Genomic DNA, 22,306 nt, shown 5'->3' with positions numbered 1-22,306 from the left:
GACAGAGAAGTGTGATTCGTCACTCCTGAGAACACATCTCCACTGCTCTAGAATCCAGTGGTGGCGTGCTTTACACCACTGCATCCAACGCTGTGCATTGCACTTGTTGATGTAAGGCTTGGATGCAGCTGCTTGGCCATGGAAACCCATTCCATGCAGTTCTCTACACACTGTTCTAGAGCTAATCTGAAGGCCACATGAAGTTTGGAGGTCTGTAGCTATTGACTGCAGACAGTTGGCGACTTCTGCACACTGTGCACCTCAGCATGCGTTGTCCCCGCTTCTGTGATTTTACGTGGCCTATCACTTTATGGCTGAGTTGCTGTTGCTCCAAGTTGCTTCAACTTTATCATAATAGCACTAACAGTTGACTGTGGAATATTTAGTAGTGAGAAAATTTCACAAATGGACTTATTGCACAGGTGGCATCCAATCACGGTACCACACTTGAATTCACTGAGCTCCTGAGAGCAACCCATTCTTACACAGATGTTTGTAGAAGCAGTCTGCATGCCTAGGTGCTTGATTTTATACACCTGTGACTATGGAAGTGATTGGAACACCTGAATTCAATGATTTGGAGGGGTGTCCCAATACTTTTGGCAAATTAGTGTGTGTTAACATAAAAGACAAAGAGACACAAGAGACAATAAAGATAGGAACTGAGGGAACACGATCCCTTGTCTCATAAATTTGCATGAGTAAACACCAGAAGCAGAATAAAATAAAGTGAGTAAAATTATGAAAGATTAGGTGTGTGTGTGTGTGTGTGTGTGTGTGTGTGTGTGTGTGTATATATATATATATATATATATATATAAAATGTATACATATGTGGAAATATTGGATTATGCAGTATATCACAGAGAGCTGGGAGCCTTTTATTTTAGTTTTATTTTAGAACTGCCAGAGTAACACTTTGTCTTTGAGCTAGAGGGTCTAGACATGTGTACTTTGTGGAAAGACCCATAGAACCGGCAGAAACAAGGCCGAGGATGACAGTGATGAGAAGAAACTCATTCAAAGTTTTGGGGTCTTTCCATTGTTTGAGGCTTCCATCTGAATAAATATATTCATATGAAATGAATTAGGTTTTCACCATGATTAAGTTTGATTGCCATTTATGTGGGACAGGGAGACGGTGAACCTAAGGAACTTCCAGATGGACAATGGACGGTCAGTGTCAGTCACGTCATTTAGCTTAGATGGTATGGCTTCTCTGAGAACTGGCTAAGGTCCTATTTACCTGCAGCTTGATGATTTACCAGAGCACTTCTAGAATTATCTCACTGCTTAAAAAGGCAAAGGGATCCAGCTATTGCAACTGGATGCAACCAGTCGCTGGTGGAGATGGCAGGTAGGAACTAGGATGCTGTCATCCCGACACTGGGTGACCCGAACAGGCTTTGTCTGAGAAACTGCTGCCGTTTTCATGATGTTTTACTGCTTTCATTCCAAGCTATATGTAAAAGGCAATCATCTGCTTAATAACTTTTCTAACAAGAAAATGATGCTTGGTAACTGTAAGTAAAGAATATTAGTTAACGTGCTTGAATCTGTAGTTGAATCCTTTATAGAAAGTTTGCTGTTCTCAAATATGATAATGATTATTTATTTATTCATTTGCTCTTCTCCAAAGCTACTTACAACGTTAATATTTTTTCCCAGATGCCCCGGTTCCTGAAAATGAGACTCCAGATTTTAAATTGTTTTCATTCCAAGACTTCAACCTAATCTCCGGGATGCACTTTCCCGATGAGGTGGAGCAAATAAAAAACTGGGAAATCCGTGACTCGGACGTGTTTTTGTTGTCCTACCCAAAGTCAGGTCTGCACCTGAACGCCGATGCTGCTGTCTTGGTCTCAGCAACTGGCAAGATGTTGGTTGTTGGTTGTTGCCTGTAAACTGCTGATGGGACAGACCTGTGGCTTTATAGCATAAATAATGCTGTTCCTGTCTCTTTGACTTTATATCTAAGTTAAAAATCTCTTCCTTACTGCCCTTCAAATAGAGTTAATATTTTTTCTCGAGTTAACATAGCATTGTACCCTATGATACAGAAAAACTGTCACACTGAGCACGTCCTGATTTTTCCGAGTTCAACATGTCCCTGGGTCAACAAAGGAGGGGCTTGTGTTTCACTTCTTTAACCAATCACAGTCGTTGTTGTATGACATCACTACATTAATTAAAACCAGTGTTTTCTGTTAAGCGGCAAGGTGCCCAGATTTGCAAAAGACCCATTTTATTGTGTATGCCTTTTGTTACATGTCATAGATGCAAAACATAGGAACATGCTTACCTGCAAAGACTGTATGGAGCAATGTCAAGGAGTTGTCTTTATTTCATGATGATGATAATAATAATAACAACAAGGCTTGAACCAGCAACCTTCTGATCACAGGCACAGAGGCTTAGCCTGCTGAGCCACACACACACACCCTAGCTCAATGGTTGGAAGCCTTGAATTTGAGGTGATGTCATGCAATGAAGACTTATTGCTTAAAGAACTGAAACACAAGTCCCTTCTCTGTTGACTCAGGGACACGTCGAACTCGGCAAAAGCAAGATGTTCACTGACCCCTTGTGCCTTACTAACCTGTCTGGCAGGAACAACCTGGATGCAGCAGATCCTGAGTATGATTGAGGCTAAGGGAGATATCACAGCCACCTCCAACCAGCTGATATCACAACGCGTCCCCTGGATTGAGATTCTGCACGACAAGGAGAAGTTCACCACTGCGGCTTCCCCTCGGTTACGCACTTCACACCTACCTTACAAGTTGCTCCCAAGGGAACTCACAAAGAAACGTGGCAAGGTGCTGGGGAATAGAGGCTCGGACGACAGTGTTAGGTGACCATAGAGATACAAGATGTTTGTATCATGAATCTCACTGGGACATTTCTCTGCTCTCAGGTCATCTATGTGGCCAGAAACCCCAAGGATGTCCTGGTCTCCTACTTTCATTTCCATAACTTTGCTGCCATGCTGGAGACGCCCAAGGACTTTAACGACTTTTTCGAGAAATTTATGGAGGGAAAAGGTAAAGGCAAAGCAAGTCAGCACTTCTGATTCATGTCCCTCATGGGCACCGAAAGGTCTACAGTCTGCCGCAACTTTCGGTTTCATGCAGATGTAATGCGACGCTAAGGATAGAATATGCATGCGTGTGTCTGTGTGTCTCCCTTTACATTTCAGTGTTTGCAAGCAATTGGTTTGAGCACATCAAGACCTGGTACCTGCACAGGCATGAAATGGACTTTCTTTACGTCACCTACGAGGAGATGATTCAGGTGAGCCTGAAAAGCAAGTCTTCGTGGGAAAGCGCAACACGCTATCCACATCGATTTCTGTGAATGTGCACAGGATGTATGAATGTTTTTTTAGATAATGGCATATCAATGAATGACTGTCCTCCTGACAAATGTAAGGCAATCTGCAGGTGGAATACACAAAGTGGGTCCAAAGTAGATACACAGATTTTATTTTACAAAGGGGGGGGTAATAAAGAAGAGGGTTGTTCAGCGGAAGCACCACAAAGTGGGTTAATTGCACATTTGAGGACATTGATGCTAATCTGGATTTGTATGCTAAAGTGTGTCGTAGTGTCGGGGACCGGCTGCAGGAATGCATCAACACGGGCGGAGAACGTTTCAAACACCTAAGAGACTAATCATCACCCAATCAGTAATGTAAAATATAAACTGTATATCTACTTTTGGTGCACCCCGTATATCCATCATATATCATTTGAACCTTCGTCCTGTGTTAGTTTTCTGTTCTTATCTCTTATGTTAGACAGGTCGAAGCCGACCCTAACACCATAGGACGGTTAATAAACATATTTCATACATTAAAAATCATACAAATAGCTGGCATTTATATATCTAATTTTCACTGAGTCAAATACAGCCAGGTAAACATAAAAAAAACTGAATAGAGCTGGACTTGATGTCCATGCTTACAGTTTAGTCTTGGGTCCCACTTTTCAACAGCTCATGCTGTTCGTTGTAGGATAGCTGTGTCTTCTCAGGAATTCTCAGTCACAGTTTTGCGTCTGCAGGATCTAAGAGCAGTGGTGGAGCGGATCTGCTGCTTTCTAGGGAAGGACCTGAGCTCCTCGCAGATGGACAATGTGGTGATGCACTGCACCTTCGAAAGCATGAGCAAGGATTCATCGGTCAACCAGAAACGGGTACCTGAGACATTTCTCAATCACCAGAAAGGGACTTTCATGAGGAAAGGTGAGCAGGAAACAGCGACACCAAAACACATCTATGGGTGAGACCTGCATGGTATCGGAGACAATATCAGTAAGTTTTATTCCTGGTACAGGGACTGTCGGTGACTGGAAGACACACTTCACTGTGGCCCAGAGTGAAAGATTTGACCGCATGTTCCAGGAGGAGATGAAAGATGTGCCACTCCGCTTCGTTTGGGACATCAAAGATCTTTTAACGTAGATAGAATTCTACCAGGATCCAGCAGCCATCTGTAATGAAGGTGGGGAGCGGCAGGCAAGCTGAATGATAGATTGGTTTCACAATGCCTTCCCTATTAATGGGAGGCATGAGTGTAGTTCTGTGTGTTAGTGCCCATGGTTGAAAGGTAATAATAATCATCAATACTTCATTGATTGTCTTTATGTCTCCTTAATGAATCAGAACACTCAAAACTCCAATTAAGCAGGTGTGATTCTCAATCATATTCTGAAGATGGGAGCAGCAGATCAGAAACTTTCAGGAATCATTGTCTTCGGTGCCTGGGTTTCCATGATTTCAGTAGTTTTACCGTTTTACTGAACATTCCATTAAAACGTGTGTGAATAAACCCGTGCTGCAATGCCTACCTGGTTATTCTGCCAATGGGAATGAATTTTCACACCAACTGCAGCACAGTTCCTCTCTTGTGATATGTACACTACAGGATTTCGTAGCCCTTCCTAGTTCCCCTTTGGTTTGACTAACAGGCATGAGGAACACCACATGCTTGGATTCCCCCTTTGAATGCGAAAAAAACACTCCACCACAAAGAGCACAGGGTTTGCCAATCAGGATTACCATCATCTTCGCCTCTGACCTGCAGTTTGCATAATGCCAGGCGTTTGGACACAGAGGTCCTTTCAACAATTTGAAATCTTCCCAGTGTCCCAGTTCTTAATCTCTCTTCATCCTTGTCAGAGGAGTTAGGACAGACACACTGTCCCCTGTCTCACACCACACCAGCTACTGCCCCACAGAAACCCCAGTACACCCACTCCCAGGATGGTGAAGGGGCATGGAGATCCTGGTAGATTCAGGGGACCCCCCACTGCCCCCAAGTTGGCAAAAGCCAATATCTACCCATGGGATCCCTGATCCATTGGTAGTGGCCTAAGGTGACATTTTAACTGAGCTTTGTTAGAAAACATAGAATAATTGTTTGCTGCTTCTTACTATTAGCTGAAAGTGTGACCTACTGTCAGTGGTGCCTCCAGTGGGAACGGAGTGAATACAGAAACAAAACCACAGAAACCAATAACAGACTGGGGACAGAGCTCGGTTTTCCATAAGCCCTGATTCTGGATCCATATTTTTGCTCCCTCCCAGCACACACGAACAATCAATCAAGAACACTGAATATCTAGTACCAGTGTGTTGGGTTGTAAAAATGCAGACTGTCTGGGGCTCCCCAAGAACTGGGTGGAGAAACACTGCTACAGATCATTGAGCACCAATGTATCAACCATGGAAGGTCTCTGTGATCTTCTGTGTTATCAGTAGAATCCTGTACATGATCAATGACTCGCTCTCCTTTCGTTAGAGTCCTTTAACTCACCAATTACTCATTTTTTTGCAATATTGCAAATTATCAAGATTTCTGTAAATGATCTGGTCATTATTTAGCAATCAACTAGCCAAGCACTTCCCTGCACTTATTTTTTGCAGTAGATGCTGTTAAAAACATTAGCGCCCATAAGCACCCTGACCTGCAGGCAGACTCAGAATCAGAGAATCAGGGACTTCTCCCAGCAAACCTCAAAGCGAACTCTCCAACCAGCTTCCTTTATGGTTTCCATCAAGTAACTGGTTACCTCATCTGGTACTTCAAATCCAAATAGGTTACTAATTCAAACATAGTGATAATGCCACACCAACAAACACGTGAATTTTTTTTATAAATCAATTATTAATTAAGTTAAAAATGAATTCACTATGCATCGTTGATGAACAACTTTACACAATGTTCCTTTTAAATCATAGCAACCTCTCCAGGGAAAAAAAATCACGTTATTTTGAGAAAATACTTGTTTAATATAAACTGAGGGAAAGACTGTGTTCTGACATCCAGAGCGATGTCTCCCTCTGCTGGAACATCGGGTGTACTTCAGCCAATTCACTCAAATTTTGAATGGACCAAAAACTCTACAGTGACTAAGGCAATCTGAGAGAGACTGCACATAACTTCCCCCAAGGGCATTCCAAGCCAAATCAACAACCACCCCCCCAACTTTTCTGGGCATTTCAGGATAAAGAGACAAATGGCTAACTTAAAATCTGAGTTTAATATCTGGTGTTATGTATGCAGTCTCTATTGAATCCAGAGGTGAGGATGACTTCAGGGATCCAGACAGCTGGAGAGAGACATGGGTCAGACTGACTCCTGCTGTTAGGCTCCGCTCCAGCCCCCCACCCCTAATCCTCGTCACTCCCCAGGTCCAGAGGATCAAAGTCAGGGTCGTCCTCATCCAGGTCCAAATCATCCATATCCTGGAAGAGTGACTCATCCACCTCCACGTTGTTACCAGCTGAGGAGAAAAACGCAGTAAGCAGGTGTTAGAGTGAGACTCAGAGTGAGACTCAGAGTGAGACTCAGAGTGAGACTCAGAGTGAGACTCAGAGTGAGACTCAGAGTGAGACTCAGAGTGAGACTCAGAGTGAGTGCATTTCAGTAACACAGCATAATTCTGTATCGTAACTGGCAGACCTCAAGAATGCACAAAAGGACATTTGGTACAAATATTTAGACCGATAAAAATTATTTTAACCGTACCGTCTTCCAGGAACTGAATGTCGGATGTATCAAGGTCATGGTCTCTTTCAAACAGCTGTTTTCCTATTTAAGAAGAATACAGATCAGATTATCAGATTTCCTTAGCAAATCTGTCCAGTGTGCTACCAAGCCACACTGCATATTACATGCAAAATTAATAGCATTTCCTCAGTATTTCATTATAAGAAGCAACAAGTATGACATTTGGTGCATTACTGTACTCTCCAGATGTTAATGTTGAATAACGGCACTCCTGCTGGGGAGCAATGCTAACATTTTAACCTTTGGTCAGCTAACCGCCAGTTTCTTTAGCACTAGAAGGTAAAATTTCATACTACCAGCAGTTCATGTCCCTGGGGATCTCAGGTGGCAGTAAACACATAACACTACTATGCCAAAACCAATTATAAAGCCACTACAGTCCTCCATCCAGGAGATGGCAGTGTTGCTTCAGGAATAGGTGTAACACACCAGTAAGTTTGGCCTTTCCTGCCTGTTCCTCCTCCTTCTGTTTCTTCCTCTTCAGCTCTGCCATCTCCTGCTCAAAGTTCGCCTTCCATAACAGGAAGTTCTCGATCGTCACAACAGTACCTTGGAAGGCCACCTGTGTCACACATGATGGGGGGGGGGGGGTAATTAAAACCAAACGGGAAGTGCAGCACAGAATTTCATGTATATGGATACAAACAATTTAACGGCCCTCAGCTCAAAAATACAAACTGGTGCATGATTTCAAAAAGAGGAGCAACGTAGATACAGACCTTCTCTGCTTCTTCTGCCTCCTTCTCCTTTCTTCTCTTCTCCTCCTCGCGTCTGCTCTTGATTTGGTCTACGATTTCGTTGAGCCTCTCCTGTACGGCGCTCACCAGCGTGAACACCATCACCATGCCCAGGTTTTCTGTAGCCTGAGGGACAACAGTCATACAAAGTGATGATTTGGCAAACAGATACCAAAGAGCCCTTCACTTATTCCTTGCACTATTGTCCAATGGGCACATGTCCCGCAGAAGTTCAGCCCTGCACAATCCCATTAGCCGGGCATTTAAGACTACAGAAGTAATGCAGACTGATCACAAGCCATGCTGTAAATGCAGCTTGTGGGAATTTTACTTACACAAAAATGTTCCGAGGGCAGAATGAAAAATGACTGGTTGATGATGGAGAGATAACCAATCAGTTGTAGAGGAGTTCAGATGTCTAGGTCCCGCCTCCTCTACAATCTGATTGGTTATCTCTTTGAACCAATCATTTTTTTGTTCTGCCCTCAGAACATTTTTGTGAGAGTAAAACATCCATGAGCATAAATGCACGGAGAGGAAACACACAGACCTGCTGCTGCAGTAACGTCAGGATGTCCTCCACATCGTTCTCCTCCAGGTTCTCCTGGGAGACAACTTCGTAAAGGGGTGGCTCATCTGGGTACTTTTCCACATATGTGAATTTCAGTATCGTCTCCACAGCTAAACATAGAACAAACAATGGGTTAACATGCAAAATCAGTAAAATCCTGCCCACTGCTTTAGAAACATCTAAAGCTCTATGATACCTGAAGTCCTACCTAGGGTTCAATGTATCATAGAACTACTATGTTACAGCTGTTTTCAGCATTAAAGGGTTGACAAGAGAAACTGATGTATAGTCATGTGTGCATTGCTCACTGACATCAGTCAGCAGCACTGGTAACATGCAGGTGCATGAAATGCATAACGTGCAAATAACAGAAGTACTAGCACTACCGGTAATTAATATAGCTCTATTAGAAGTTGTGTTTCTGTTGTAAAATATGCCTTAATTTCAGGTGCATAACAGTCTGTACATCTGTCACATCCATTTGGGCTGGAGGTACAATAGTAGCTCCATGTGATAAAATTAAATAAATACTGACATTTGCTCAAAACAGCAAAAACCTGGAAAGATCTGAATGTGTTACCACATGTACACATGAAATTTCTTAATTTGGTGATCAATGATCTTTGGTGATCAGTGATCATTGCTGACACACCACAGCACACAACAACAAAATGTGTCCTCTGCATTTAACCCATATGTGACATCGTGACATAGCAGGGGGCAGCTAATTCAGCACCCGGGGAGCAGTGCTTGGGGGCGGTACCTTGCTCAGAGTACCTCAGTGGTGCCTTGCTGGTCGGGGATTTGAACCAGCAAAAATTACAAGTGCGCTTCCCTAACCGTTAGGCCACCACTGCCCACAGTATGCATGGGATTTAGCAAGTTACGTTTAAAGCGTTGACATCTCGAAATCATTTTTGCACATTTCTGAGATTAAGACGTATAATTTGAATACAGATGAATTACAATAGGATAACAGCAGAGCGTCTTTTTTACTGGCCATTGAAACTCACTGTCATCGTTTTCACCAGCGTCCGAAGTCACCTTGATAGTGAACGCTGTGGGATTTTCGGAAAGCACTGTTGAAGACAGATTTCGAATTATTAAAGCAGATCCCTGGACAATGACACGCTGCGATTTCTGCTTCACGATACATTATATTTAAACCTCTTGATTGTACTGTAGCATATACCGATCATGTCCCAGTAATAATAGAAAATAACTGACGCACACATTACCAATTGCATCATAAGGTTCTTGGACTGTCTTTAAAAAAAAAAAACAGAATTTCTAGTTGAGAGAAAAGTCAAGTAACAAAAACTTTGTTAACTTTTTTCAGGTTTACTGTAACTCACATTCTGGCTGAGATCGTCAATTAGTAACTGATGAAACGCACAGTGTGTTCTAACAATACACTTTAACTCTCCCAGTAACATGGATGTATAACCAATCCCATGCGAGTGATCTGCAGGACCCAAAAATCGGTGCTAGTATGGGTGTGTTTCGCATGGACGCCGAACTGAAAGCGGTCCTGCGGCAGTGCCGGACCCTTAAAGCCAACCGACGTGTCACCGCGACCGTGTAGCAAGACTATCCACCAATCGCGCTGAAACGGCCGTTCAGCTCAATGTTTACGGTACCCGTAAAGGAGTCCGGGTAGATGGACTCAATGGCTTCCAGCTCGTTCCGCTGCTCCTCTGCGTAGTCCGTCATCTTGCCCCGTCCCTGTCCATCGATCAACACCGCTGTCTAGTGAAGCAGGGATGCCATGCGGGCCGGTAGCCGAGGCGGGGCCCAGGATGAATCGACTGCTCGGCGATCGACCACCAACCGAAGGTAACGCCAGTCTCACATGTTCTTCGTATGTGCGCCAAACAGGAGCAGCGAAATTATTTCTTCTACTGGCTTGCTGTGTATCTCCACATAAAAGACGTCCCTTTTATGGTTACAACACAAAGACGCTGTTGAAGGATATCTGCGATAGATTATTTGATCATTAGCTGTCACGTGAAGCTAGTCACATGACACAGACCACTGTGCGGTACCATATATTATATAATATTCTACCCTAATTATTTTACATTTGGACAGATGGTGTCGTAAAATTGTTATATTCGCGCACTTAATTTTGTATATGCGTAGTTAACCGCCTCCTCCCGGGGCGCTTGGTAGTTCCCCACATGTATTTATTTGTTTGCTCATACCTTAATTGAAAATAACGCTCTCTGGGGGAAAAAAAAAAGGTTGGAGATCCCTTGAATACATGTAGTAAGTAAATGAGGGGTAATTCAATTAATTTTTGCGTGTAGCGTGCAAAACACCGCAGCCTCCTAGGACTGGATCGTAGGTTTCCCCATTGTACATCTATAATAAATTATCCTTTTGCGTCCACTCTGCAGCTCGCCGAAACAGTGCGGCGCCCATCGTCCGAATAAAAATGCACACGCGAAACACAAAAAGTAAAACTTCCAAAACCTACCATATTTTGCTGGTCACTCTTTCCTCCATGCGGGCTACTGGTAGTCGCGGTCGACACGTCGGCGACCATTGTCGTATTCACATTCTGGCCGTTTAGTATAGATATAAAATGATCGTTTAATATTGTTTAACGTCTCTCCCTGACCCACAAAAGATGGTTTATGGAAAGAGTGGAACCTAATGAATGAAGTTTCGGACTGATCCTAGAACAAGCTTTATTTCAAGTTCACAGTGAAATGTTTAAAAGAATACCAAATTTTCCATCATCACAAAAATTTATTTGGAATAATAGAAAAGGCATACAAAATTGCATTTATTACAGTTGCAACAAAATAGAACATTATTAGTTTAGGCATATATTTCCACAGTTTGACCATAACAGGTGTTTGGAATGTTTAAATCTGTACTTAAGAAAACTTTAATACATGATATGGCTCTCTAGCACCACAATCTTTAGCTCTCTCACCATGGACTTTGACACGGGTGGCTTTAAAGGCAATAACTATCATTTATTCAATATACAAGACTTAAGACTCCTTGGCAGATTTGATTTCTCAGTTTAGTATCCATTAAAGTATGCCCCCAGACTCAAATACAGGTTATTCCTTTCACCCTAGATCCACTGTTGTCTCACACCTCTCCCCCAATCCACAAATGTTCTTGCTAGCACCTTGACTGAGGTGGTATCACATTATAAGTTGCACAAATGTTTCAACTGTATCCGCGCTTCTGCTCACCATGGTGCCACAACTCGCCATAAGAGGGAAAAGCATCTACACTCACTCTGCAATATGGTTTAGGTACATTTGCAGGTTGTGGGTAGTTGAATCTTAGGCACCAAGCGGCAGGCCTTCGGAGTTCCTGTGGCCAGAGGCTCTACTGTACTATAGTGCCAATAGTGTGCCCTATTCAAAAGATATACCTGAAAGCCCTGAGTCTCCATTGCAGAGGTGCATTTTTGCAGCATAGAATACAGGGAAACCGAGGTTCTACCTTTGAACCCTATAAGATACCTTATAACGTAAGATATCTGAATTCCTACCAGTGGTACTACAGTTTCGATTTGTAAATTTAGTTAGTTATTTGATATGTCTGATCTTTAGAGAATCCAACGTGAATACAAAGTGCACATAACGTACTAATGACCTAAAAATGGGAAAAACATGTTCCAAGTATTATAAATGATAATTGGTGATAAATAAACTTTCATTACTTTAGCTAAGCAATATTTTTAAATGACAAAGAAACATACTTTGTCAGTTTCGGGTGAAATATTTGTAGTTTTTTTGTTTATCTGTAGTTTTTTATTGTTGTATCTCACTTTATTTGAATTTACAAAAATGTTTTTCTTCTAGTTTTATCTTTTGTTAACAATAATAACCTTGTTTTCTTCCTTAGAGGAAAGTGGGAGCAGGGTGAGTCTCTTTGGAGAAACGTGGCTTAGTACCTAATCATGATAATGTGATTCTTCCCTGAGAAAGGGTGGGGGAGTGAGTTAGGTCAACATAATTGATCACACTAATTTGTGCGTTATTCCTGGTGACCATACACGATTGTCTTCTGTATATGATTTGTCCCTGTTGTGAGGAGCTCAGACATACAGTTAGATGTTTGAATCCCACCTCTGCTTTGCGCGTACGGAGTTTGCTCGTTCTCTTGGGGTCACTTTGGTTTCCTTCTGCACTCCGAAGACATACAATCTAACTGGTGTTTCTAAACTACCTGTAATGTGTGATCGTATATCCATCTAGAATATACATCTGCCATCAGGGGTGCATACAAGGGTGGAGCCATAGGTCCCCTGACCCTAGCTGAAAGCTGATTGGCTCTGGGATTTCCCTCATCCCTGTCACTCACCAATTCAAAACACATCATTGGCTAATGATAAAGTTGGCCTCACTGTCTGAATTATGGATTCTTTTATGCCCTCCAAATTTAAAAATCCTTGAAATGCCCCTGCTTGCCATGTGTCCTGTCCTGTCTGTGTTCCAACCCTCCCCCCATGACCTTGAGCAGAATAAACGATTACAGTATTATACTGGACATTAAACACTTCAGAGCTACACAACATGCTGCATTCCACAGGCGGCTGCTTCAATGAAAGGCATCTTCTGCTTCGGCAGTCCCACAGGTATCTAGAAGGTGTCATTCAAGGCTACCATTTCAGGCCTCTTGTCTGGGCGGGAGTCGCGGTCGCCGTGCTCCACAAAGCTCTGCAGCGTGCTGTAGCACTGGTCGCTGTGGGAGTAGTTGTACAGAGCAGAGACCTCCTCCCACGCCGTGTGGGTGGGGAAGGGGAAGGCCTCGGGGTCACGGTTCTCGAAGAAGCTCGTGAGATTTCGGTCTGCCAGCTTGGTGGCGTAATCGGAGGCGTAGATGTCGAACTTCTCTCTCTCTGTGTCTATGTACTTTTTCCAGAAGGTGAGCTGCATGTAGCTCACCTGCGAGCGGCAGTTCTTGTAGCAGGTGCCGGCCAGGCCGGCGGCAGCAACGGAGATGATGATGCACCAGCCCAGGATCTGAAGAGACAGAGACATACACACACGTGAGTGAGCGACCTCAGCCGAAGGGTCTCACACACAAACACACCTGTTTACACACCTATATTGGTTCATTGATGATTGATATTTTTTTTCTGATACTTTATTGATCACTGTGGGGAAATTCCATTTACACCCCAGTTTGCTCTCTGTAGGTAAGTATGACCATGAATATAACCACAGTTTACACTTTGCTTTTATTAAATCAGGCCCATTTTCCCCGTTCTCTGTCATGTTAGCATGCCAGGGGGGGTTGGGTAGCCATTTGATCAATAGCCGGTTTTTCCTCCCTATTTGGCAGTTTTTGGTTCCTCTCCTCCTTTCTTTCTATCCATCTGTATAAATGATGTCATAATGGATTGCCACACACCCACGACAAGCACCTTGGAGCAACTCTGTTGTGAAAGGCGCTCAAAAAACTGTTTCGAATTAAGTGTCTACTCACAAGCAAAATGCTCGCACGGCTGCCTGCACACCTACAAGATTACTCACACACATGTGATCACGCTTAGTTAAATAAGAGCATACTTATCCTCACACACTCCTGATCACGCTCAGTTAAATAGGAACATACTTATCCTCACACACTCCTGATCACGCTCAGTTAAATAGGAGCATACTTATCCTCACACACTCCTGATCACGCTCAGTTAAATAGGAGCATACTTATCCTCACACACTCCTGATCACGCTCAGTTAAATAGGAGCATACTTATCCTCACACACTCCTGATCACGCTCAGTTAAATAGGAGCATACTTATCCTCACACACTCCTGATCACGCTCAGTTAAATAGGAGCATACTTATCCTCACACACTCCTGATCACGCTCAGTTAAATAGGAGCATACTTATCCTCACACACTCCTGATCACGCTCAGTTAAATAGGAGCATACTTATCCTCACACACTCCTACAGCCTCACTAATAGTCGTTCATACTGGACAGCTGCTGTCACGCATGCAGCTTCACTATGAGGAAGTCTCACACACACAAACAGAAGTTACCAACTACCAGCTGATATTTCCATAACATGATCATAGCACGATCATAACATGATAATAGAGAAAAAATGTAGAGGAACCGGACAAACCAGTAGGGTAGTACCTGTGAGTCCATGATTCCTCTGACTCCCAAGTTAACCTGTGTCATACACACAGGGCATGTTTCTCTCTTCCTCACACCAGCACATACATGTAATGCCTCTACACGCCGTGGACACTCATGCCATCTGTGTACCTGCACATACATTGGCATGCCCTGCCCATGTGACGGGAAATTTACCCGAGTCCCGCGCCATTGCTGTTACTCACCTGGGACTGAGCACGTAACATCAGCAGAAGAGCGTTGGTGTCATCTGGGGACAACAGGGTCTTTCCACAGGGCACCTTGGGCAGCTCGCGCTCACACAACGCCGTCTCGTTCTTGCAGAACATCTTCACGATCAGGTTGTAGTCCGTGCCGCTGACGGCGCACTCGTAGAAGGTCCCGTTGAGCAGGGCCACAGACAGCCACATGGTGGGTGCCACAAAGGCGTGGACCGACACCTTCAGCAGGGCAAAAGTGCACCCCAGGAAGTTTCCCCGAGGACACAGTTTGCGTGGGTTCAGGCAGCACCCCGTCAGAAGTCTCCAAAGCCGGCTGCTGAAGAAGAAGCCCAGTATGAGCAGCACGAAGGCGGGGGCCAGCAAGAACGTCAGACCGTACATCATGTTCTGGCTGCGGTTGCAGGGACACTGGAAGGAGAACATGGTGAAGATCCGCTGTCCACCGATGGTCAGGGCGGCCATGAAGCTGTAGCCGATGGTGGTCTTCTGGTTTGTTAGAAAGTTCAGCACGGTCTTGTAGACATCCATGGTGAAAGCAGGGCTAACGATGTCTCGCTTGCGATCAGAGTGTAAACTAGGCAGAGATTCCTGTGTGCTGCTCCTCTGCTCTTCTTATGAAGACAAAGAATTGGCACGCCCCACCCATATGCTCTCTCTCTCTCTCCCGCTCTCTCTCTCTCTCTCGCTCTTTGTTTTCGCTCCCTCTCACCCCTCCCCCTCAAAATCACATGCAGGCTAAGATTCACTTAAGATTCCTGGAACACATCTGGCTTCACCAGCTGAGGATTCCCCGCAGCCCAGACCTCAGTGTCTTCCTGCTCCGTTGTTTCTGTTGGGTCAGCCGTCTGGACAGAGATCCCATCTGACAAAAACCCGCCCTGCATTCCAACTTAAATTTAACATTATCTAAGGCATGTTCATTCCTGCATGAAGCGCTGAAACTCCCAGAAACTTGTGGCCAAACACAAACACACACACATATACTGTGAGCTGTAATTAGTTCATTCTACCCAGAATCCATTCCACCTGCAGTACATTACATGAAACTAAGTGTATATTCTCATTAAAATTAAAGCCCATCTTGTCTATGTTTTATTAGTACTGTTTGTCGGATCCTTCCACATTGCTCAATGGCCTGACTTGCATAAATCCAGCAAGAATAGAGTAAATCGTGATAGCTGCATGTGAATCAGTATGCAGCCCATTTCCGGTCTATATCCGGCACTGTCATCACCACAGCAGTGGTTAGCGTTGCCATGACACAGGCGAGTTTTGCATGGCATCACGCGCCACTGTTAATGCCATGACATGTATGCACAGCCGTACCTACATCACCGCCTCCCCTGCATTAACATTTCTTTGTCTCGCTGAGACGACTCACCGTGCCCCACCCATGAAAGTCGGCTTTGACAAAAGAACAACATACATTCAAACAAATGTGCTTTTAGACGTTTATGTGATATCAATACATGAAGATGCCATAAAAAACTGAGCTCCTGAAGGCATTGGGGAAGCCCTAATGTGGTTAGACTAATCCTTCTTTGAATAAATTACAAAATGCAGCGTATATCTCATTTCCTGTTTATTATGTTTAAAGTTACCATCCATGAAACCCAGTAAAACCAGAGTCACAGAGATGGTCCTCTCTTTTGACATTTAAATCATCAAACTCCATCATTATTTGTTTTTCACATCTATACTTCCATGTTTACTTTGCAAGTTATACATGAGTTGTGTAATTACATTTTTTGATTCAGTTGCGCAACCACACAATTGATTTAAATCTATGAAAAACTATAAAGCTAGACCTATAAAAAAATACCTTATCTCTGATTATAAAAAGCGTAGCCCTTTTCAGCTGATTGTTTAGTTTAACTTATCCCGCAGGCCTTTAAAACATTGTCTTTCCTTCATCCACGAAGCCAAGCGCTGCAGGGGCGGGCTCTCCGGGGTCCGACTTCTGGGACATGCACTTGTCACCGTGCGCCGTCTCCACATACTTCTGCAGAAGGCTGTAGTTTTGATGCTTGGTGCTAAAACTGTACAGGGAGGAGATCTTCTGCCAGGCTTTATTAGAAGGCGTCAGCACAGGTTCTGGGGGCGTCTGCTGGAAGAAGCTCTTGAGGTTCCTCTCGGCCAGGCACTCCGCATTCTGCGCCATGTGCTTCTCCAAGAGAGAGCTCTCCTTGTTGGTGTACTCCTGCCAGAACTTCAGCTGCAGGTAGCTCACCGGGGATTTGCACTTGGCCACACAGGTGAACAGGAGGCCAAACACAGTGACGGCAGCAATCAGCAGCCAGCCTAAAACCTGCCGTCAAACGGAGCTCAGATTAGTTATATGCACTGGCTGTACCAAAGACAGTGCCAACTTCTTTGACATTTACTTATTTGGCAGAGACTTTTGTCCATAACTTTACTGTCAAAAGTTTTTGCACACACTGAGATTTTCTACATTTGCATGTTACTCCATCCATCCTTTTTCCAAACCGCTTATCCTTCTGGGTCGCGGGGGGGTCCGGAGCCTATCCCAGAAGCTACGGGCACGAGGCGGGGAACAACCCAGGATGGGGGGGCCAGCCCATCTGCATGTTACTCACTTAACATTTACTAAAAATACACTCAAAATTTTTGCTAACAAATACATTTACAGTATGTTCACAATTTGAGTACCATTATTAGCAAGGAAATGTCATATATTTGGTTCTTTTTTTTTTATTTTAATTGATCCATGTTTCTCTTTACACCTCCCACAACTTGCTCTTTGGTTGCTTCATAGCTGGCTGTGAAGGGCAGCCACCTGTTGTGACACCCAGGGAGCTGGTGGTTAACGGCCTTGCAGGATGTGCTGAGGCTGGGCTTGAACTGGAAACCTTCTGATCACAGGTGCAGAGGCATAGCCCACTGAGCCACACACTACCCCCCCCCCCCCCATCTAAGAAACTTCCCCTAGCAGTTATAACAGCAGAGAAAACTCAACACATTCTTCCTACAAGGGACATTAAATACTGCTTTGTTTCATGAGATGAAACAGTTAACTAGCGCATTTGAAGTTAAAGGACAGCCTATAATTTGACTATGCCACCACCACACAACCAGTTAACTGGATGTGAGACATGCAGTTACATACTCTTTCCGTGTTTTATTTCACTTATATTTTCACTTATAGTTGTTCACTCAACTTTCCAACGCTGAACAAGAATTAAAAAATCTGCAGTTTATGAAATAAATGGAAAAGTGGTAAAAGAAAAAAACCCTGTGATCTGCAAAAACCTTTGCGTGGTCGTGTACAGGCGTAGGCGTAGGCATGGGTGTAAATTCTTTTTTTTGGGGGAGGGGGGATAGCAGTTTATGATCATGGGGAAGTCAGGGAGAGTATGGCGCTTCCAGTCGGCCCCACAAAGGTGATAAGGAGGTCGTCAGAGAGTCTCCATCCTGTCCTCCCCATCCCCTGCAGGCTCCAAACACTCCAGGGGGTCACCCCACCCCCTATATGCAAATTCATTCACCACACCTACACACAGCACGTCGCTGGGGAGGGTCTTTTGGGGTATAAATGGGGGTGAAGAACTGTCCTTAATTGGTATTTGAGCTGCTTTTCAATACTTGGTGTATTTCTAAACCGTATTACAATATATTACATTTGCTGCTAAAAAAAACCATCGTCCTCTGGAAGTGGATTCCTTACTGATCTGTATGACTAACCTTTCAACCGCACACAGCTAATCTACACAGCCACACACCACTCGAGCCATAAAAGCATGATAGGGGAATGTGGTAAACTTGCACTCAAAAGTACGGCCAAGCATCCCTAACACTGGTGCTTTTAAGGCGTAATGGTGAAAACACAGCAATAATATTCCACCAGACCAGGAGAGGGTAGATGTATTGCAACAAACGCTAATACAATCAGTGCAGCGAATTTTAAGATAACTTGTACGCGCGGGGAAATTTGTCACGCAGCGGAAACAAAGGGTAACGCTTCAGTCTCCGTGATTCGCATTCGCTGTGATAGCATCGTTTGTTGGTGATAGTGCTTTTTTCATTGAAAATATCAGGTAATACACTGTATTTTATATCATTTTGGTAGCCATTGCTCACCAAAAAGTTACGCAATAGTTGTACAGATGTTACAACCTAAACGTTTGCGATTTACGAACAAATGAACGAAAACAGAGATCGTTCTGGAAGCCATTAGGAAAAATGGCACGGCGCAGTGTTTTTAATTTTACACATTGTTTGGATACATTTATTTTCTTACTTTACGAATTACCGTTTTGATAAATGTGCTTAGATGTGTTTTGTATATGCTCTATTTGTTTTATGCTGTTCATTTTGTGTTTAAATGTTTAAAAAAACATGTTTGTGTGTATTTTTTTTCTGACTGGGAACCAATTAATTCTTCTGTTCTTCTGTAATTAGTTCTTCTGTTTTACTGTTTAATGTTTTATTGTCATGTATATGTTTATGTTTTGTATGGCTGCTACCTTGGCCAGGTTTCTCTTGTAAAAGAGATTTCAGAGATTTTATATTTCAATGGGACTTCCTGGTAAAATAAAGGTAAATAAAATAATAAATTAATTAATTGGTTTTCCATTATTTCTTATGGGGAAAATTCGATCAGAACTCGAACTTTTTAGGATTCGAACCCAAGTTCTGAACGGATTAAGTTCAAGTTCTGAGGTACCACTGTATTTAGCGTATGTACAAGAAGTATGAAGTTTACCACCGCAGCTTTTGCATATGCTCTGCGTTCTCCGAGACAATCATAATCAATCTCATCCATGCTGTTGGACTCACACATAGGCTATGTGGCACGTTTACAATTAGATGATCAGTGGTCATTGTTGACACATCACAGCACACAGTGCACAACAACAAAATGTATCCTCTGCATTTAACCCATATGTGACATCGTGACATAGCAGGGGGCAGCTAATTCAGCGCCCGGGGAGTAGTGCTTAGGAGTGGTACCTTATCTCAGCGGTGTCTTGCTGGTTAGGGATTCGAACCAGCAATTTTTAAATTACAAGTGCGCTTCCATAGCCATTAAGCCACCACCGTCATTAAGCCACTTTTATAGTGAGAAATGAAACTAAAAAGAGAAGAGTTGAGAGAGGAAAGGCAAACAGGAACTGGCCACGTCTTCTGCTGCATGGCAATATTTTGTATTCTAAAGAGACGATAATGAGCAAAAGTAAGTTCCGACGTGGTCCCCAAAACATGCACCCATGTCATTTTGTCTCCTTGTTAAGAAAAGGACAAAGGAGAAGTCATTTGCCACAGAACCTTTCACCACCACTGCTAAAGAACTGCTCATGGTCTTGACGTCACTTTATCCACCAAAATGTTTTATCAGACATCTATACTAACCTTCTACGCATTCGTGAAAAAATAAACAGTATAAAACCATAGTCACGCATGCCAAGATTCACAGCACACCTAACACTCACTCAAAGGTATTGCTCAAGTCACGGTTATCGGAATAATGGGCATAATTCCTCGACTAAATGAGGTACCACGCTGAGTGAAAGCGCCTGATTTCACTGTGGCTCGCATCCCTCGTTTGCGCAAGGGTGGCAGTTACCTCCGTGTTGTTGAATATTTATACTGCACATAAATGATAGACTGTTGATTTCACACGTAAAACTAATCTCCGTGAACCTTTGATATTCTCGAAGCGCATCATTACCAAGTTAGTGTAGAAATTGCGGTAAGTACCCTATACGATTCAAAATAATCTGTAGAGCTAAATGCTGTGACCCACCAATAAAAGGGGAACGGAAACAGAAAACTTACACCAGCAACTTGTCCGGCTCACGTGCATGAACTGAGCTTCCCGATTTCCATTTTTTTTTAAATCCGCTGCGTGTGTGAATGCGGAGTGCCGGTGTTCTGACAAAACGTCGTACTTTATCAAAACATCCTACCGTAGTGCTAATCGATAGCCTTAACCCTAACTCTTACCCTAATCATAACCCTAACCCCCCAAAACCCCATAAAACTCTTACCTTAACCCTAACCCTAACCCCTAAAACCTAACCCTAATCCCAAGACGGTGGAACTGCACATGCGCAGAAAGGCTCGATAGCACGTCTCGATAGGTAGGATGTTTTGTCAGAACACCGGCCCCGGTGGCGTCCGCTCTCTGCCTTGCGCGGTACTTTCCGGGCGGATGGATGGATGGATTACTTTCCGTACTTAAACTTTTTTTTATATTTCAACTTATTTTCTATCGGTTGTCTTTAATTAGACTACCACTTACCAATAGCTTCTTTGCCGTTTTTTATTATTAAATTTTCTTTGTAGGGGGAGGGGTAGGAGTTAAAATCAATTTAAAAAGAAAAGCTTCCCGTTAGTCCCAAATCATAAAATGTTTCAATTGACTAAACGTGACTTAGAATTCTAAGTTTACATCAGTCGTCCAGGATAGTTCCCATTCAACATTAGTAAGATCTCCCAGTGACATGTGCCTTACCTGTGACTCCGCACGAATGCCGAGCAGCACATCATCACGCTCGGCCGCGGGCACAGAACCTTTCCCACAGGGGAATAAGTTGAGCTCCTCCAGACAAGCCTTCGTTTTCCCGGAACAGAGGTGTTCCCTGAAAAGGGTCGCGTTCACCCCAGTCAGGGTACACTCGAAGTAAACGCCGTTGAGAAGCGCCACTGCGATCCAGCTGACGGGGGCGACCACCGCGCTGATGGAGATCTGCAGGAACACTTGCCATCGGGTCAAAGCCTGCTTGAAGTGGCACTGTTGCTGTGCGCCTTTGCATAAACCCGTGAACAGCCTCCAGGTCTTGTTGTTTATAATGTATCCGAGGGCAAGAAGCACGAGGGCAGGAACGAAGAGGAACACGCTCCCGTACACTAAATTCCAGGAATTACAGGGACATCTAAAAACCACGGTCGAGAAAATCTGCTCTCCACCCGCCGTCAGCAAGGCCACCAAGCTGAAGCCCAGGGTGGTCTGCTGTTTCTGGACGAAACTGCTCAGTAGTTTAAATTTGTCCATGGCTCGTCTCGCAGGTTGTGAAATGAAGATCACAAGCTCGTTTCCCTTTATGGGTGATGTTGCTCCCCCCACTTCCCACTACTGCGTTAAGAGCGGACGTTAGTGCGTCATGCAAAAATACTACAGAGTATTTTACCACTAACCAAAATGTGGTCACATTCTGTATTTGTACTCCAAATCGTGGCGCTTATAAACATAACAAGTTGGACACCAAACCAAAATAGGCATACATGTTATTTGTTTAGGTCCTAGGACGGTAGCCTACCTTTATGTGATTTGCATTTCCCGAAATGCTGATCTCGAGGTGTGTGTATAAATATTTTGGATAGAACTGGTCCTCACCGCGATCGCAGATTTAATCTTTGCCATTCGAAATTAATGTTGAAAAGTTCAACATACCCACCAGGTAACATTCCTTCCTGTTTACCTTTCAAAGTTAAACATTTTAAGATATCAACAGATGTTTGAAAAGCCTTGCGTTGTAAGTCGTTTCATTCTTAACGCAAAACATTCCAATATGGTTATGATGATATCAGATCCGCTACACCTGGACCGGGCTCCTC

The 22,306-nt window shown here is 43.6% G+C and overlaps 4 protein-coding genes across 4 annotated transcripts; 1 reads left to right on the top strand and 3 right to left on the bottom strand.

The window, feature by feature from the left end:
* The first annotated feature begins 660 nt into the window (after positions 1–660).
* On the top strand, positions 661–4,831 carry LOC111844523 (amine sulfotransferase-like). The gene is made up of 8 exons (XM_023813065.2): positions 661–729; positions 1,253–1,357; positions 1,669–1,827; positions 2,611–2,819; positions 2,918–3,044; positions 3,200–3,294; positions 4,065–4,245; positions 4,337–4,831. The coding sequence occupies exons 2-8, from the start codon at positions 1,351–1,353 to the stop codon at positions 4,462–4,464; spliced, it is 906 nt and encodes a 301-aa protein (XP_023668833.1). The 5' UTR covers positions 661–729; positions 1,253–1,350; the 3' UTR covers positions 4,465–4,831.
* A 1,695-nt stretch (positions 4,832–6,526) lies between these two features.
* rwdd1 (RWD domain containing 1) lies at positions 6,527–10,383 on the bottom strand. The gene is made up of 7 exons (XM_023813074.2): positions 10,024–10,383; positions 9,397–9,462; positions 8,363–8,493; positions 7,795–7,938; positions 7,505–7,637; positions 7,034–7,096; positions 6,527–6,788 (listed from the first exon to the last, which is right to left on the bottom strand). Exons 1-7 carry the CDS (start codon positions 10,094–10,096, stop codon positions 6,676–6,678), a joined length of 723 nt encoding a protein of 240 aa, XP_023668842.1. The 5' UTR covers positions 10,097–10,383; the 3' UTR covers positions 6,527–6,675.
* A 734-nt stretch (positions 10,384–11,117) lies between these two features.
* On the bottom strand, positions 11,118–15,469 carry calhm5.1 (calcium homeostasis modulator family member 5, tandem duplicate 1). The gene is made up of 2 exons (XM_023813064.2): positions 14,714–15,469; positions 11,118–13,380 (listed from the first exon to the last, which is right to left on the bottom strand). The coding sequence occupies exons 1-2, from the start codon at positions 15,254–15,256 to the stop codon at positions 12,997–12,999; spliced, it is 927 nt and encodes a 308-aa protein (XP_023668832.1). The 5' UTR covers positions 15,257–15,469; the 3' UTR covers positions 11,118–12,996.
* Positions 15,470–16,297: 828 nt separating this feature from the next.
* Positions 16,298–22,006, bottom strand: LOC111844520 (calcium homeostasis modulator protein 6). Its single transcript, XM_023813062.2, has 2 exons — positions 21,204–22,006; positions 16,298–17,036 (listed from the first exon to the last, which is right to left on the bottom strand). The coding sequence occupies exons 1-2, from the start codon at positions 21,741–21,743 to the stop codon at positions 16,620–16,622; spliced, it is 957 nt and encodes a 318-aa protein (XP_023668830.1). The 5' UTR covers positions 21,744–22,006; the 3' UTR covers positions 16,298–16,619.
* Between the last annotated feature and the right edge of the window lie 300 nt (positions 22,007–22,306).

Source organism: Paramormyrops kingsleyae, chromosome 9 (assembly GCF_048594095.1).
Source record: "Paramormyrops kingsleyae isolate MSU_618 chromosome 9, PKINGS_0.4, whole genome shotgun sequence".
NCBI classification, from domain to species: Eukaryota; Metazoa; Chordata; class Actinopteri; order Osteoglossiformes; family Mormyridae; genus Paramormyrops; species Paramormyrops kingsleyae.
This window is presented reverse-complemented; position numbering and strand designations above follow the sequence as displayed.